Genomic DNA, 16,487 nt, shown 5'->3' with positions numbered 1-16,487 from the left:
TGGTCCACCTACGACTCTCCTGTCCTTAGAGTTGTAATTCTGGAGTTTCTTTCGGTTGTTTTCTCAATAATAGCGTGTACATTCAGCGCTTTTCGAGCGTATTCAATCTTCATTCAATCTCTAATTGCCCAGTCCTTTACTCTACTCAAGAATCTCAAATCTCGTGCTTGCATTATGCTGTCGTTTTTCTTCATATTTATGTGACTCACAATTCCATGTAGTAATGGTGTCGTACGGTACTGGTGCTGACAGTTTTATAAAACTTAATTTTTTACTCTACTGTTTTATTATTAGTATTAAGAATAATAAGTGCGATGGAAATTTACTGGCGCCGCACAAGAGGGGCAACAATAGTGAGTTCGCTCGGGAGTGTGTGTCCCAGCTAATTTACGCACAGCAACGCACATTCCAGACAGTCAGGCTTATGATTTTCGTATACACCAAAAATCTGTAACATATAATTTTAAATTATTACCTGATAGTTTTCCGAGCCTTGAAATTATTTACCTTCTTCTTTGAAGACCATGTTGCGGCGTACAGCTACCTCTGCCTACATTTCTTGCTTCTCTGAAGTATCACAGATACTGATAACGTAGATAGATAGATCAGGTGAAATAAGGAACTAGTAAATGAAGTTGACTTTGTACTACAAGAATTAATGTATTTCAAATTATTGGTGAAATAAAACAGAAACCCACGTCCTCTCTCTATCATGGGTGGGAAAAGACAAACAGCGAAGTCTCGATGAAACATCTGATGGGAGTTTTTACAAAGACAAGAAGATTAATCTTCTTCATCTTTTCTCGATAGCTCCATAGACTTGATTTCTGTGGACATATTGAGTTTTAATCTTTGCTGCAAACTACTTAGCCGAGTAAATGGATACAAATACACTCCTGGAAATTGAAATAAGAACACCGTGAATTCATTGTCCCAGGAAGGGGAAACTTTATTGACACATTCCTGGGGTCAGATACATCACATGATAACACTGACAGAACCACAGGCACATAGACACAGGCAACAGAGCATGCACAATGTCGGCACTAGTACAGTGTATATCCACCTTTCGCAGCAATGCAGGCTGCTATTCTCCCATGGAGACGATCGTAGAGATGCTGGATGTAGTCCTGTGGAACGGCTTGCCATGCCATTTCCACCTGGCGCCTCAATTGGACCAGCGTTCGTGCTGGACGTGCAGACCGCGTGAGACGACGCTTCATCCAGTCCCAAACATGCTCAATGGGGGACAGATCCGGAGATCTTGCTGGCCAGGGTAGTTGACTTACACCTTCTAGAGCACGTTGGGTGGCACGGGATACATGCGGACGTACATTGTCCTGTTGGAACAGCAAGTTCCCTTGCCGGTCTAGGAATGGTAGAACGATGGGTTCGATGACGGTTTGGATGTACCGTGCACTATTCAGTGCCCCCTCGACGATCACCAGTGGTGTACAGCCAGTGTAGGAGATCGCTCCCCACACCATGATGCTGGGTGTTGGCCCTGTGTGCCTCGGTCGTATGCAGTCCTGATTGTGGCGCTCACCTGCACGGCGCCAAACACGCATACGACCATCATTGGCGCCAAGGCAGAAGCGGCTCTCATCGCTGAAGACGACACGCCTCCATTCGTCCCTCCATTCACGCCTGTCGCGACACCACTGGAGGCGGGCTGCACGATGTTGGGGCGTGAGCGGAAGACGGCCTAACGGTGTGCGGGACCGTAGCCCAGCTTCATGGAGACGGTTGCGAATGGTCCTCGCCGATACCCCAGGAGCAACAGTGTCCCTAATTTGCTGGGAAGTGGCGGTGCGGTCCCCTACGGCACTGCGTAGGATCCTACGGTCTTGGCGTGCATCCGTGCGTCTGTGCGGTCCGGTCCCAGGTCGACGGGCACGTGCACCTTCCGCTGACCACTGACGACAACATCGATGTACTGTGGAGACCTCACGCCCCACGTGTTGAGCAATTCGGCGGTACGTCCACCCGGCCTCCCGCATGCCCACTATACGCCCTCGCTCAAAGTCCGTCAACTGCACATACGGTTCACGTCCACGCTGTCGCGGCATGCTACCAGTGTTAAAGACTGCGATGGAGCTCCGTATGCCACGGCAAACTGGCTGACACTGACGGCGGCGGTGCACAAATGCTGCGCAGCTAGCGCCATTCGACGGCCAACACCGCGGTTCCTGGTGTGTCTGCTGTGCCGTGCGTGTGATCATTGCTTGTACAGCCCTCTCGCAGTGTCCGGAGCAAGTATGGTGGGTCTGACACACCGGTGTCAATGTGTTCTTTTTTCCATTTCCAGGAGTGTAGATAGAAAAAATATCTATATCGACAAACAAGAATATGTTCCAATACACTTTTTTTCAGATTTTGTAAATAACTGTAACGACAGTCAGGTTGGCCACTAGGATGTTGGCGGTTGGAGGGAGTTGGAGTTCACGATATGTGTAGTCCACCACCCAGGAATGGTAGCAGTGACATGATGAATGAATGTCTGTAGACATCAGAAGTGTCTTCAGAGAATTGGCACTTACAAACCGCACAAATATTGAACAGTACCACAACAGTCGTGGTGACGCACAAGGAGGCCAACGCCGTTCAGTTGTGAACTGTACACTGCCGACAGGGAAGACACTATGATCAGCATGCAGCCCACTGGGTAGAGCAGGCGAGGAAGGAATCAGCAAGAGAAGGCAGCTGACATTAGCAAGTCTGCATCCCAGAGGAGCAGCCGCACCATGTACAAGTGACCGTGTAGCCCCAGATGAAATGCACTATGGTCCTTTAGATCATAATGTGGACTTCCTATAGAAGGGGAAGCTCACCATAGAAATATCTGCCCAGTGCAGAGACAGCCAGGTAGGAGTTTACGATATATGTGTGGCTGCATGGCCCCAGACGAGAACCAGAGACCTCCAGGGTGGCAGGTTGACAGCAGGTGTGTGACCTGCTGGTTAGAGGACACCAAGTCTACAGTATTAGAATTGGTACCAGCAGCAGGGCAGCATCTAGCAGAAGTGGAGTCCAGACATTGTCACTTTGTGGACTATGTAGGCCAGTACATTTTTGGACTGACACAGGCCCCTCCTCAGGACTGATGGCCAGCAGAATTTGATACCTTTGACTAACAATGACGAGAATTTACACTGTCTTGGTCCATCCTTGCTTTCTTACAGTGTCAGATTTAATCGTGTAAGCCACTACATGTCTGTAGCTCGGATGTGAAGTAACTGGGCCAAATACACTGCAATATCTTTGCCTTCTTGCTCCATTGTTGAGATTTTCACTCTGGATGCATCCTGTGGTGTAGTGACTGACTGGCGTCATTGTGCAGCTTATTTCGTATCAGCAGCAGTCCCCAATAGAATGCCATTCAGTTAGCTGTGGTCTGACTCACTAATGCAGCGTGTAGTGTTAGCTATCACAGATGTCTTAATTTTTATACAACTGTGCCAGTAGAACTAATTTGGAGTTTCTGTCACAGTTAAAACGAAAATCAAATGTGTTTTTCACTATAAAACCATATTTCATTTTTTTCAAACCCAATTCAATTTTTTTAAATTTAATATTTTATAGACCGTTTCTTGAAAACCAGTCTATAATAGAAACACATAAATAAAATTTACATACTGTAGGAAGTAACTTACAAGTGTTTTCAAAATACTCATCACTTAATAAATAAAATACTAAGTCGTTCAGTTTAACAATTTTCTATTAATATTCTATGTTGTGAATCATAAGTTAAATCCTTTTTACCATACGTAATTACATATACATGTATATCATTCAGTATGTTTTCATTAAAAGTGGCATATAACTTCCTAGTTTCTTTTTGTGTAGTTAAAACCATTCATTTGCCTGGTCACATTTTCTATGTAGACAGGATAATTTTCCATAAAAGTAAGCGAGTGGTATTAATGTTGTTATGTAACTGCGTTATTCTTTTAAAACCATGAGAAGCTTTGTAAGCTTTTAAAAAGTTGTTCAATGTATCAAGATTCCATATTTCTTGACCAAAATCATCTTTTCTTCTGTTCTTTATATAGGTATTTTTTAATTTAATATGATTGAATAAATATGAACCAATTAACTGATTATTTCTCGATTAGTTAGGATAACAGCAACAGTAAAGTAAATCATATCCCATTCTGCATAATTACAATAATTAGTAATAGCTAGTTCCAAATTTCTTTTTTCACTTTATCTGGTAATTTCAATGGTTTGTGCTTCAAACAGACAAATGGGAATTTTCTGATTTTTCACTCTTTCTTCTTCTGGTTCGAGTTAATATTCCAGTTCATATCTTACTACTGGAACAGGAATTCCCATTGATTCTACAACAATTTTACCTTCTTTTGGAACTGTCTCCACTGTTTCCACTCCAGTTTCGATTATGACCAGCCCATATAAGAATAGAATCTCCAGAATTTGAACTCCAAGTGAAAAGTACTGTTAAATCTACTTCATACATTTTCCTTTTAATCTAAAAAATCTGCCATGTAATTCTAACAGATAAGTACTCCTTTGTTTACTTTTTATTTTTTTATTATTAAGAGTATGTCCTTGTAAGTTTATTATTGCTAGAGACAAAATTAATCAAAAAAGAACTGATGAAGAAATAAATAGATGTCCTATTCTACACAGAATATTGTTTACTTTGATAACTGTGATAAAATAGAACAGTTTTAACAAATAACTATCGAATTTCTATATCTTATTTTTTGCCATACATTGGATAATCTGTTCCATTGGTTTGAATAATACTGATATCCATATAAAGTTGGAATGATTGGAATCTGTCTCCACTATTAATAATAAATTCTGTTCCATTGTTTCGAATATTTGAATTATTCTTAGTTTTTCATTAATGGGAAACTAGTAAAACTGGTAACTTTCAGTCTTATAAATTTATAAAGGAAAAATTTATTAAAACATTTTTAAAATAACTGTAACTGCTGAATTGTTGAAGTCAATCAAATTGTCATTTTCTCCATTTATAATTAGTTTTAAATTCTGTATAGTATCAAAAATTGGAATATTTAGTGGATAATTTCATTTATAAATTGTTGGTCTTCAGAATTCATCATTTGGTTTAAATGAAGAAATAATATTAGTATCTCATTGAAAATGGCCAGTAAGTTTTACAAACATTCCAATATCCACATTAAAATTTGTATTTATTAATTCAAATGGTGTTATTTGTGGTAAATGATTACCAATTGTTCTTTATTGGGTTCAATAACTTGAACATTGGACCCTAAACTTATACAAGTCTGTCTTATTTATCCATACACAATTTAAAATCACTTTCAATAGTAACTATTTAAAATTCTCATACTTTAATGTGTATGTTAGTTAGTTTTTTAATGAATAAATAATTACAAGTTTTTAAAAGCTAAGCATCAACCTAAATATCAAAAAATTATGAAGACATTAAAAAAATTGAAGACAAAAATAATTAAAAAATTACAGCTTTTACTAAAAATAGTAGAAAATTATTCTAATAAATGTAACCGAAAATAAATCAGATATATTCATTCTAGAAATTTGCGATGTTTTACAGTCATAGAATAACCAAAAAAAGAAATATAAGTGTGAGAATGTTAGAATTGATCAACTATAGTGAAGTATGGTTTTTGTATTAATACCTGTTGACAGACTTAGATAAACTGGAAAATTACCAGTCAAGTTTTATGGTAATAAATTAACAGTTGGGAAGAGAATATATGAAGTTACTAATGGATTAATGAATCTTTTAACTAATAAAAGACTCCTACAAATGGTTCAGATATAAAATTTTATTTCTTTAATTTACAGAATTATGCTACTATTTTATTCCATTCCTGTGCAGTATATTACGAAAATAATCAAAATAAAATCAAATCAGGAAAAGGAAATAAATTTAATAAGTTGATGAAAACAGTTTTTGAAGAATTTTTTCCTGGTTTTTCAGAAAGAAACCTTGATGATACATTAGAAAAATTGGTGAAGGGTTAACTAGAAAATTTACACAAAAACCAATTGAAAATGTTTGGATGAATGATGTTAGTCAAATTAATTGCTTCCAGAATGAGATTTTCACTCTGCAGCGGAGTGTGCGCTGATATGAAACTTCCTGGCAGATTAAAACTGTGTGCCCGACCGAGACTCAAACTCGGGACCTTTGCCTTTCGCGGGCAAGTGCTCTACCAACTGAGCTACCGAAGCACGACTCACGCCCGGTCTCACAGCTTTACTTCTGCCAGTATCTCGTCTCCTACCTTCCAAACTTTACAGAAGCTCTAAAGAAAAAGAAAGAAGATTCTGGATTAACAAAACACAAAGGATGACTTTAACCCATTTCATTGGCAAGCCAAGCTGCAATTGGTTCATTAATTGGTGGTATTTTTTCAGTTGTTTCATCTGTTCATAATAAACCAAAAATTGCTAAAGACTTAGAAGGCCAAAAAAGACATAATTGAACCATGGGAAAAATGTAAGATGGATGAAAAAAGTAAAAGAAATTTCGAAGAAATAATCAAATAATCCTTCGTATAATATTGATATAGAAGAATTAGTTAAACAGTTACAAATGAAAAATTTTAGAGATGCATTCATAACTGACAAATTACCCAATAATCCAAAAATCGTGACAGTGGGATAGTCGATTTAGATATATCCAATCTGACTGTACTCACTGGGTTTGTCATAATATATCAAAAAAATTGCAAATCTTTTTTTGATTAAGTTTGTGGTAATATACCAAACACTTAATAAAATTATTGAGAAAAAATGAACTATGTTATAAAGTTGAAAGACTACAGATTTAACGAATTTATTAGTAGTCATTAGTGACTATTTGTCTTAGAACTATTATCAAGTTGTTGCAGGTTCAATGAAATGCTTTAAATGGACATTTAAGGAATTAAGACAAATGTTAAGTACACAAAAAATTGACTCAAAAATTAAAATACATGACATACTTAATGTATTAGGTAATATTAATTCCAAAATAAATAATTTAAATAATCAGTTTCATATAGAAATAAAAATTAAAAATAGTATTAAAATCACATTTTGTAAAGAATTAGAAAAATTAACAAATGAATTTGACAAAGAATTAGAAAATTTAACAAATCAGTTTCATAAAGAATTAAGTAGTATTTTTAATTGAACTAAAAATTGCATTAGATTTCTTACTAGAACCATAGTAAGTGGAAAAGATCCAATCGATGAAACAGATGTTCATAAACAGCTTTTAGAAAAAGAATTTAAAAATCCTGTTACAAACCTGAATACATAAGTATTATCACTCAGTTCAAAAATTGTCAATAAAAACGAATTTAAAATGTCATTTCAAATAATGAATATTCAAATATTTTAACAAAATTCAATAATTACTTCATCAAAGGAGATTATAATGAAACATTAATGAAGTTAATAAAAGTATTTTAACTAATCAGTTTACAAAAAAGAAAAATTAAAAAATTTTAAGAATTACTTTTCAAAAACTGATTTAACACTATACATAAGTCAAATAAGCAGTCTTTGAGGCATCTGTGATAAACAAATAATTGAATTTACATCTATATAAATATTCTAGAATTCACATTTATGTGCCCGGCAGTGGGTTCATCAAATCACCTTCCAAACGATTTTCTAATATTCAGTCTCACAGAGCGCTAAGGAAAAATGAACACCTATACCTTTCCATGCCAGCTCCTATTTTCCTTACTTTATTATGATGATTGGTTTCTCTCTATGTACATCAGCGCCAACAATATGTTTTCGTCTTTGGAGGAGAAAACTGGTGATTGAAATTTTCTGAGAAAATTCTGCAACAACGAAAAATGCCTTTATTTTAATGATGTCCACCCCAAATCCTGTATCATTTCGCTGACACTCTCTCTCCTATTTCCCCATAATACAAAATGTGCTACTCTTCGTCGAACTTTTTGGTTTAACCCATGGATCCTATCTCGTAAGGATGCCACACTGCACAGCAGTATTCAAAAGGAGGATGGACAAGCTTGGTATAGACAGTCTCTTTCATAAATCTGCTACATTTTCTAAGTGTCCTGACAAAAATCTGCAGTCCTTGGTGAGCCTCCCCACAACATTTTCTGTATTTTCCTTCTAATTTAAGTTGTTCATAATTGTAATTCCTAGGTATTTAGTTTGAATTCGTTTAATTGAATTAACAGCCTTTAGATTTGACTGATTTATTGTGCAAATGAAGATTATTGCCAGAAATGAACAAAAAATTTACCCTTTAAATGACTATGATTTTATTACTAAAGAAGCTATTATTGGTGAAAATGTAAATGTTAGATTCTAACAATTTTAATATTACTTAAAGTGTACTTCATAGTCCTAACAAACAAACCAATTGTAACCAATCAAGAAAATTATTACATAATTCGGGAATTCGAGACATAAGATTAACAGATTCTTGTATATGTAGATTTAAAAAAAAAAGTTATTTTGGGAACTATTGTTAGAATCAAATGAAGATGATAGGTTAGGGCAATAATTATTTAAATTTTCATCTATGCAAATGGACAATCATTCGATCCCCACAATTATCACATCTTTTGTTTGAAGTGAAACAAATAATTCTCAAAGGGTGACAACTACAAATAGAAGACAAAAAATTCAAGGTGTTTCTTGAATCTCTAAAACTAAAAAGGGTAAACTTGCTACAAAAGCTTTTTAGTTGATAGATTGAAAACTGTTAATATACATGGAGAAATTATAAATGAGTTACATAAAGTGATGAGAATTTTTTTTTAAAGAAGCATTGTAATTTCTCTTAGTGTTGATGATTCATACAATCAGATCTAGTCAAGATGGATTCAGGTAATTCGAAAGGAATATCAAAAATAAATTATGTAAGTATTTATTAACTAATGTCATCGTTTCTTTTAAATTTACTTGGTCTTTCCTAGTTAAAGGTAAAGCAAGTATGAATGTAATCGATTCCTTCACAAAAATAGTCAGGTCAATACAATCAAGAAATTTATAAACAGTTAACAGTAAATAAATGTGTAATAAAGGATTTCAAGACTTAGTGAAAAATATAAGATTAATCATTTTTCAATGGTTTCTGGATTAAAAGTGTCCATTGTTGAAAGATTTAATAGAATTTTGAAAGAAAGGATGTGGAAGAAATTCGACTTACAAGAAAATTGTAAGTTTAGTTAAAAATCTACTTGATGAATATAATAACACAAAATATTCAACAAGAGATGTAAACAAAAGAAAATAAAACAATCCTTATGAAAACTGTTTATTTAACAATTTTCTAGATACTAAACCTAAATATAAAATAGGTGCCCTTTCAGGCTTTCTCGACAGATCTGCTGCAAATACACTTCTCGGGGCTACCGCAGATCGTATTGTGTAAAATGCACAGTATTTCATTTATGCAACTGCTCCACAGGTGATGGTAGCTGCTGCTGCCACTGCTGCAATACACGACGAATGATAGTCGCGTGGCAACGTCGAAATTTATGAGGCCAGGATCAGGCATTACGTGCGTGTGGGATGACGCTCGCAGTTGGAGGAAATTGGCGCTCCTGGTGCTCGCTGCAGGAGTCGCAGAAAGACTTTCCAGCCTTGTCTGTGGGCATTGACAGTGCTACTGGACGCTCCTGTGGTTAAAAGCTGAATTAAATCTCAGCAATGCGCTGCGTCGCGTCTTAAATAGGAAGTTCTTGTCTACCCTGTTTTGATTTAATCGCAGCCAGTGCTGAATTCCAGGAGACGTTTATTGAAAACCTGCAGCCTTGTTGAAATATTGTACACTGTCGGATATGTATGGCATCCTTAACAACACAATACCAGAAAGATGACGCTGGGGATCAAATTTCAGTCCTTTCGTATACTATACGGTGCCCCTTATTCAAGCAATGCTTCACTGCCGCTGATTAATCAGATTGCACTAGGCATGTGTTCGACGCAATGTTTTTCTACGGTTCGGCATGTCTGCCAAACATAAGATGTTTAACTCTGACATGTGATCTTAAACACGACACGTTTCCTAAGGCCAAGCTCGTCTTTGGCCACAAGAAATCTATTTTTTGGTGGCCGAAAAACACAAGTGATGTCGTGCCTTTTGAGGATTCTTTCTATTCTTGAAGACATGCCGCTAAAATATGGCAAGAATGTCGTTGTAGCGAATGCCTTCGCCCCTTCATTTACATCCCTCCACTGAATTTGCGTAGAACGAAATGCATGGCGTATCTGTCGTTCGGAACAGCCATTCTGTTTGATACCGCTTTTCGTGTTGTAGCCCACCAGGAAGACTGTCGGCACTTGAGACCACATGTGCTCTATGTACTATAGAGGGTAAGACACTTGTGTTGCTCAGAGTGATGACAATTTGTATCCTGCAAATATAGTTCCGTAAGAGATGATCTCTCATTAACACTGTGTCACAGTGTGCCATCAGCTTTCCTTCTGACTATGACATTCACGGATGGTAAAATGCCACCTTTTTCCATTTCCATTGTGGACCTTATATTTGGATGGAGTGAATCCAGATGCCGGAGAAACACAAGTAATGTCTCTATTCCGTGGGCCACACTACAAATACGTAGTCCTCACACCGCCAGAAGCAGGAAGGTTTGAGATTTACTGGCAGTAGCGTTTTTTCCTCAAAGTCTTCCGCTAAATAGTTGGCCACCAAGGAAAACAGGATTTCCCAAGGCGAAACCGTCCACTTGTTTAAAATACTGGTCACTGAATGAGAAATAAGTTGAGGTAAACACATGTTTAAACAATGCCACAATGTCTTGCTCAAACTGGGTGCTCATAAGCTCTAACGAGTCCTCCAGAAGTGTTTTCGCAAATAAAGATACAATGAGTCGTTCAAACTGCGCCAGAAATGCCAAATTATATCTATTTGCACCCAATTAATTATCTATGGCACAACACAACTGTTGTTTTTGTCGATCCACAAATTGTTCGAAACTTTTTCCGATTTTAATCTACATCTTGGTCGTAATCATAGCTTGCGTCACAGCCCAGATGTTTAAAGAGTGACACTTCTTCGGTTACTTGCTAGTTATTTAGGTGAGACTGGCTCACGTTGACATGGATTTCTTTATGGAAGTTTTTACATTGTTAATTACATTTACGATGTTTGAAACTGTTTTGTCTTATAACACTATTATTAAGGTGTAACTTGGTTGGGTAAACATTACATTTATGAGCGAGAAATGATTTTACTGAGGCTGAAGGTCAGTGCATTAATGGCCTCTTTTAATAGGCATACTTATGAGCGCACGTTTATACACATCATACAAACCCAATAACGACTGAATATAACACACTACTAAAATTCTCGAAACATAGATTTCTGGCAGGAAACAAAATTACAAGTTTACTTACTCCAAATAACATGATAAAGTACAAAATCCGTGCTCTCACAGAATTTTTTCTTTCTGCTTGAGAATCATCACATTCAAATAGCTATCTTTAGCAATTTATAGCCTTAGTTCTCCTGTGCATTTTTTTTTTTTTTTTTTTTTTTTTTGATTGCGTTTCCAACTACTGTTGGTTTAAGTTTTCCTTGATTGGGCTATTAGTTAGGATGACAAAACTACACAAATGTGCTACATCACTGTATTTTAATTAGTTTCAGAACTATAGCAGTAACTTTCAGTCTTTCAAATTAAGCAAATCTACCTTTCAAAACAGAATAATTTCTTGTAAATGAAGTTACGTTTATTTTTCACAATTCTAAAAGGAATGCTCCATTGGAACTTAAGACATCTGACTAAAAGAATTTACTCAAATATGTTCTTAGCACTAAGGTGTTAACTCAGCTTTCGTCGGATTTTTGTGAGACCTCTCATCACATGGCAGTAGGCCTACTAATCTTACATTGTCAGTAGCGCTCTGTCAGGAACAGTTTTCAAGAAAAGTGTTCTGCGTAAAAGTACCTCATGGGTACTCTCATGTTAACAGCGTTTATTCAATTTAATTCCTTGATAATTCCCTGATTTCCAATACTTCAGGATATCGTTATTATAGATGTGAGAAAAGAAACCCTCCTGCTTCATTCCTCGATTCCTTTTAACTCATTTGTCCTTTTGTCTCCTGAATTTCTTGCCATAAATTATTTTATAAAATAAGCTTTTGATTTCACGTACGAAATGCGGTCGCTGGCCATGGTCATTCATTATTTTCCATAATTTTTTTCGATCGACTCGAACGAAAGCTTTTCAGAAAGCCGGTTAAAAATTTTTCTGCGGGTCACTTTAGTTTACAGATATTACCATTACAAGTAAGTTTTCTCCTAAGTCATCACTGATCTTCTTGAAAAGTGTCTCAATTAGGACTGTTCTTTAATTGTTGGGCATTTTTTAGTAGATCTTATATGCGTTGTTCAGTCAACTCATGCCGCAGTAGTTGCCAAATTCTGTTCTATAGCCCATTTAGCAAAGGGAGATAACGTCCGCTGTGTTCCACAAATATTTATTCCATCTAATCCTGCAGCTTTCACATTTTCAATTTTCAATATTTTGTAGTTCATCCACTATTATCCTGTCGATATTTACAGATTCGTTTCCCTCGTCAAAATGTACATCGTACCCAGCTTCATCCTATATGCATAGTCATTCTTGAAAATGTCCAATCCATTGATTTTCCTTAATGGCATTAAGTTTTGCTGTATCTTTCCTGACTGATTTATGTGTCTCATTATCTATATGCTGTACTACGTCTTCTATCTGTATCACAGGAGAGGAAGTCTGTACAAAACTGTAGGTGAGACTGTCGGACAAATCGTCTAGCGTAATTTAATTTTTTGTTTCAAGAGAGTGTGACTGCTTACGTTCATAATCGTGCGCTATCACGCTCATATAGACATGACATGATTTAACGTCTCTGATTATTGAAGACCTATTGTCAAACCAGATCCCTGTAACAATAAAAAGCTGAATACCCGTTGGAAATAGGTTTAGGTGGACGCCATCGGCGTTTATAAAACAAATCACTTGACTCGTCCAGTTCAATTTCCTGTGTGAACTGTTATGAAACACGTGTATTCTAACTATGCTGCAGCTTCACATGTGCTGGAAGGGGGAATTGCTTGGACACGGTTAGCACAAATAGCCTTATGATGATGAGTAAGTTGCTATTGCTGATTCTTTCTAATTCTCGGCAGCAATCGATTATCATCCTTTAATTAAATACGAAAATTAGTTTCATAACTGAGGAAGGAATGAAGATGGAAGAAATATTTCCAGAATGATGTCGCCATATATCAGATAATTAGCAATATTAATGTCTGATTTAACAGTCTCTTGAGTCATGCTTAAACAGTCCTATTTTTAAAGGATACTTTCCAGGATAATATAAATACTAAACTGGTTCCAAGTAGGGTTTAAATTCCTGTGACAGGTGTGGAGAACAGTCAAGAAACTACTCTACGTTCCTGGGCTTAGTGTGATACACCACTTAAGACGACAAATAGCGACCGCGTTGCTGTCATACAGAATACATCTCAACCGTTTCATTAGCTGCGCAGTAATGCAGGCTGTTTCTTTTTGTTTCAGAGCCACCCTGGAGACCTTGTTTGTCCATGCAGGCTCCACCACGTATGGTCCCGAAACTGGTGTGCTGGTGGGTGTGAACGCAACCATCTTTCACGAGAACTTTGATGAATGGTCCTACTGGAACGACATCTGCCTGCTCAAGGTATGATCTTCACTTGGGTTACCTTGTCTTGTTTCTGTGGCACATGACACCCTCTACTGTCGTAAAGTATGTGTCCTTAGGTTGAACAGACACTGCCCAGACACTGTAGCGGAGGTATCAATATGTTTGACTATTAAATCAAAGGTATTTTGTTTCATTCCTGCCACTGAATAATGGGCAACTGTGGCAGCCGAAGGGATCTGGTATAGGGAGCTAGCCGCAACTCCCAACCAACTTATCGAAACAGAGCGAGGAACGGATACATGTGCAAAGCACTATCTTGCCCTTTCACTGGGGAACTCACCCGAGATGCGGAAGAATAAACACTGAGCAACGTAAGAGGACGCAAATGGCAAAAAAGCCACAGTGTAAAAGTTACATAAAAAGTGTATCGATTGAAAAAGTTATATCTCTCCATTGCGTAACGATTCCAGAGTAGCCTGCCACTCTGACTCCAGGAACAGACCTCCAAGGGGATGATACTCATCAGATCAAGGTTGAAAACCAAGATAGGGTAACATGCTGTGAATCGGAGAGTGGAATATCCAAAATCGTATCATGGTAGGAATATCAGACTATCTGAAAAGGTAAATTCAAAGGATGATTCTCGATGAACGTAGTAGGCATCAGTTGAAATGAAATGGAAATAAAGTAAAAATACCTGTACAGGTGAATAGAGGGTAACAGCAGAATGGTATAACAGGAGGAGGACTCGTTAAGATAAGGGAGACAGAGCAAAGAGTGAGGATCTGTCAACAATTTAGTCACACAATTACTCTCATCACAATAGAAACGAAACCAACGCTATGAATCACACAGGTATACGTATTAACGTCATGATGCGAAGATGGCGGGGCAGACGAAGTTCTGAGGAAAATGAGTGGGAAATTTATATTGTAAAGGGAGACGGAAATCTAATAACCACGAGCGATTGGAAAGCTACAGTAGGTGAAGCATTAGAAGGCAGAGTTATGGGACCGAGTGAGATGGTGCAGTGTTTAGCTTACTGGACTTGCAGTCGGGAGGACGACGTTCAATCCCGCGTCCGGCCATCCTGATTTAGGCTTTCCGTGTTTTCCCTAAATCGCTCCAGGTAAATGCCGGGATCGTTCCTTTGTAAGGGCATGGCCGACTTCCTGCCCCGTCCTTCCCTAATACGATGGGACTGATGACCTCGCAGTTTGGTCTCTTCCCTCAAACAACCCAACCCCAACAGTGTTATGGGATAAAAATTGCTCAGCGATAAGACTGTAAGAGGAGGAAGACATTCTAAGTCCTGAAATATATTTGACTAACAATAGTGAGCAGTAGTAAAGTTAGCTTTGAAGAGCGCGCCGTAGCGCGTAGCGTGAATCAGTCGTCCTCCGTTTTCTTGCTGTGGTGACGTTGTCGCAATTGAAGGCTTCGGTGTCTCCCTCTAGCGGGAAAGGGGAAAAGTGGACTGTTCGCGTCGGTTTAAGAAGTGGCTGTATGGGCTCTCGTGGAGATTGGCAGTCGGGGCATCAAGAAGCGACTTCTCTGCCGGTGCTAGGGGTACAGCACGCAGACCGCGGCATCAGCGTAAGCGACGCGAGCAGCGGCTCCGTGGTATGAGGCGTTAACTGATCGTCGCGAAAGGAATCTTCCTGAGCGTGGGTCCGCAAGGGGCCTAATTTGCAGTTCGGCCGTATGCTGATGACCGGCGAGGAGGTTCTGAAAATCGGTGCGCCTTCCTGCCTCCGTTGAAACGGCTGGCAGCGGGCGGCTCGGCAGAGCATTTGGAGGTGCTGCGTTGGTTCATTCCTGGGAGTCGTAACGCACCAGAAGTTGAGTATTGACTGCTAATAGATTTTATGAAGTTTAATTGAATTCCATTTACTTATTCTTGTTAATTATACCAGCCGTATATTTTGGGGGTATCCTGCCATTCATTCTCGTCTGCCCACCCGCGGGAAGGTGGTGATATTAGAAATGATGGTGCGTTTGTCCCCTTTTGATGACGAAAGGGAGCGGGAGTGGGGGGGGGGGGGGGAAGTCAGAGTACATCTGTGGGTCGGATTGCTTCTTTCCCCTCCTAGCTTGCCTACAGGTTATTCAACTGTTAGTCTCTGCCATGTCTGTGAAAGTCTAAGGCAACAATGGCTGTACTGTTTAAAAAGCAAGGCACTAAGACCTGATCCATTCTCTCGCCTGCCATAACTAATATTACTAGACTCACGTGTAAAAGGTACGCTAAGAAAGAAGAAAAATTCCTTTTGCCTCGTGGTAAGAACTAGTCAATTGCATAACGAATTCCTGCTCATCTTGAAGCTGTAACTTACGTAAATTTGTCTTTACGTATATTTGCTTATAATCAAGCAAGGTTGTTAATGTACGCCATAGTGGATTTTTTTATATTGTTTCTAGTCAGCAAAAATTGTTGTGTGTTTTTTCAGTTCAGTACCTTTTAAGGCTTTTACTCAACGTGCTTATGTGTTTTATACAGGTAGTTGGTTATTAGTGTGTTTTCTTGCCATGCAAAAGTCTGACATTTCATTACGTGTAGAAATTGTTGCCTTGAAAGAAGAATGTTGTATAGGCTCACAACTCCTACATTGCGAGCGTGTGTGTGTGCCATAAGTTAACTGGCAGAAACTTGTAAAATTTGTTTTTTTATATATTTTGGAAATGTTAATGTTATTAAATGTCAGTGTACCCTCCCTCCCCCCAAGCGTGTGCATGACTAATGTGTTGTGGTATTTCCATTTTGAGAACTTTTGTAAACTGGATTTTCTTTATAAGTTGCAGACAAGTTAGATTCTGCGCCATTTACTGAG

At 38.0% G+C, this 16,487-nt stretch overlaps 1 protein-coding gene across 1 annotated transcript in view; it reads left to right on the top strand.

Annotated features, from left to right (window-relative positions):
• Window positions 1-16,487, top strand: part of LOC126188649 (trypsin-1-like) — a 136,908-nt gene that overhangs the window by 89,864 nt on the left and 30,557 nt on the right. The window contains exon 2 of the mRNA XM_049930251.1: window positions 13,551-13,692. Within this exon, the coding sequence (XP_049786208.1) occupies window positions 13,551-13,692 (142 nt within the window). The remainder of the gene's footprint in view (window positions 1-13,550; window positions 13,693-16,487) is intronic.

The sequence above is a fragment of the Schistocerca cancellata genome, chromosome 5 (genome assembly GCF_023864275.1).
Source record: "Schistocerca cancellata isolate TAMUIC-IGC-003103 chromosome 5, iqSchCanc2.1, whole genome shotgun sequence".
Lineage (NCBI taxonomy): Eukaryota > Metazoa > Arthropoda > Insecta > Orthoptera > Acrididae > Schistocerca > Schistocerca cancellata.
Note: the sequence above shows the minus strand (reverse complement) of the source record. Positions and strands in the feature narration are given on the sequence as shown.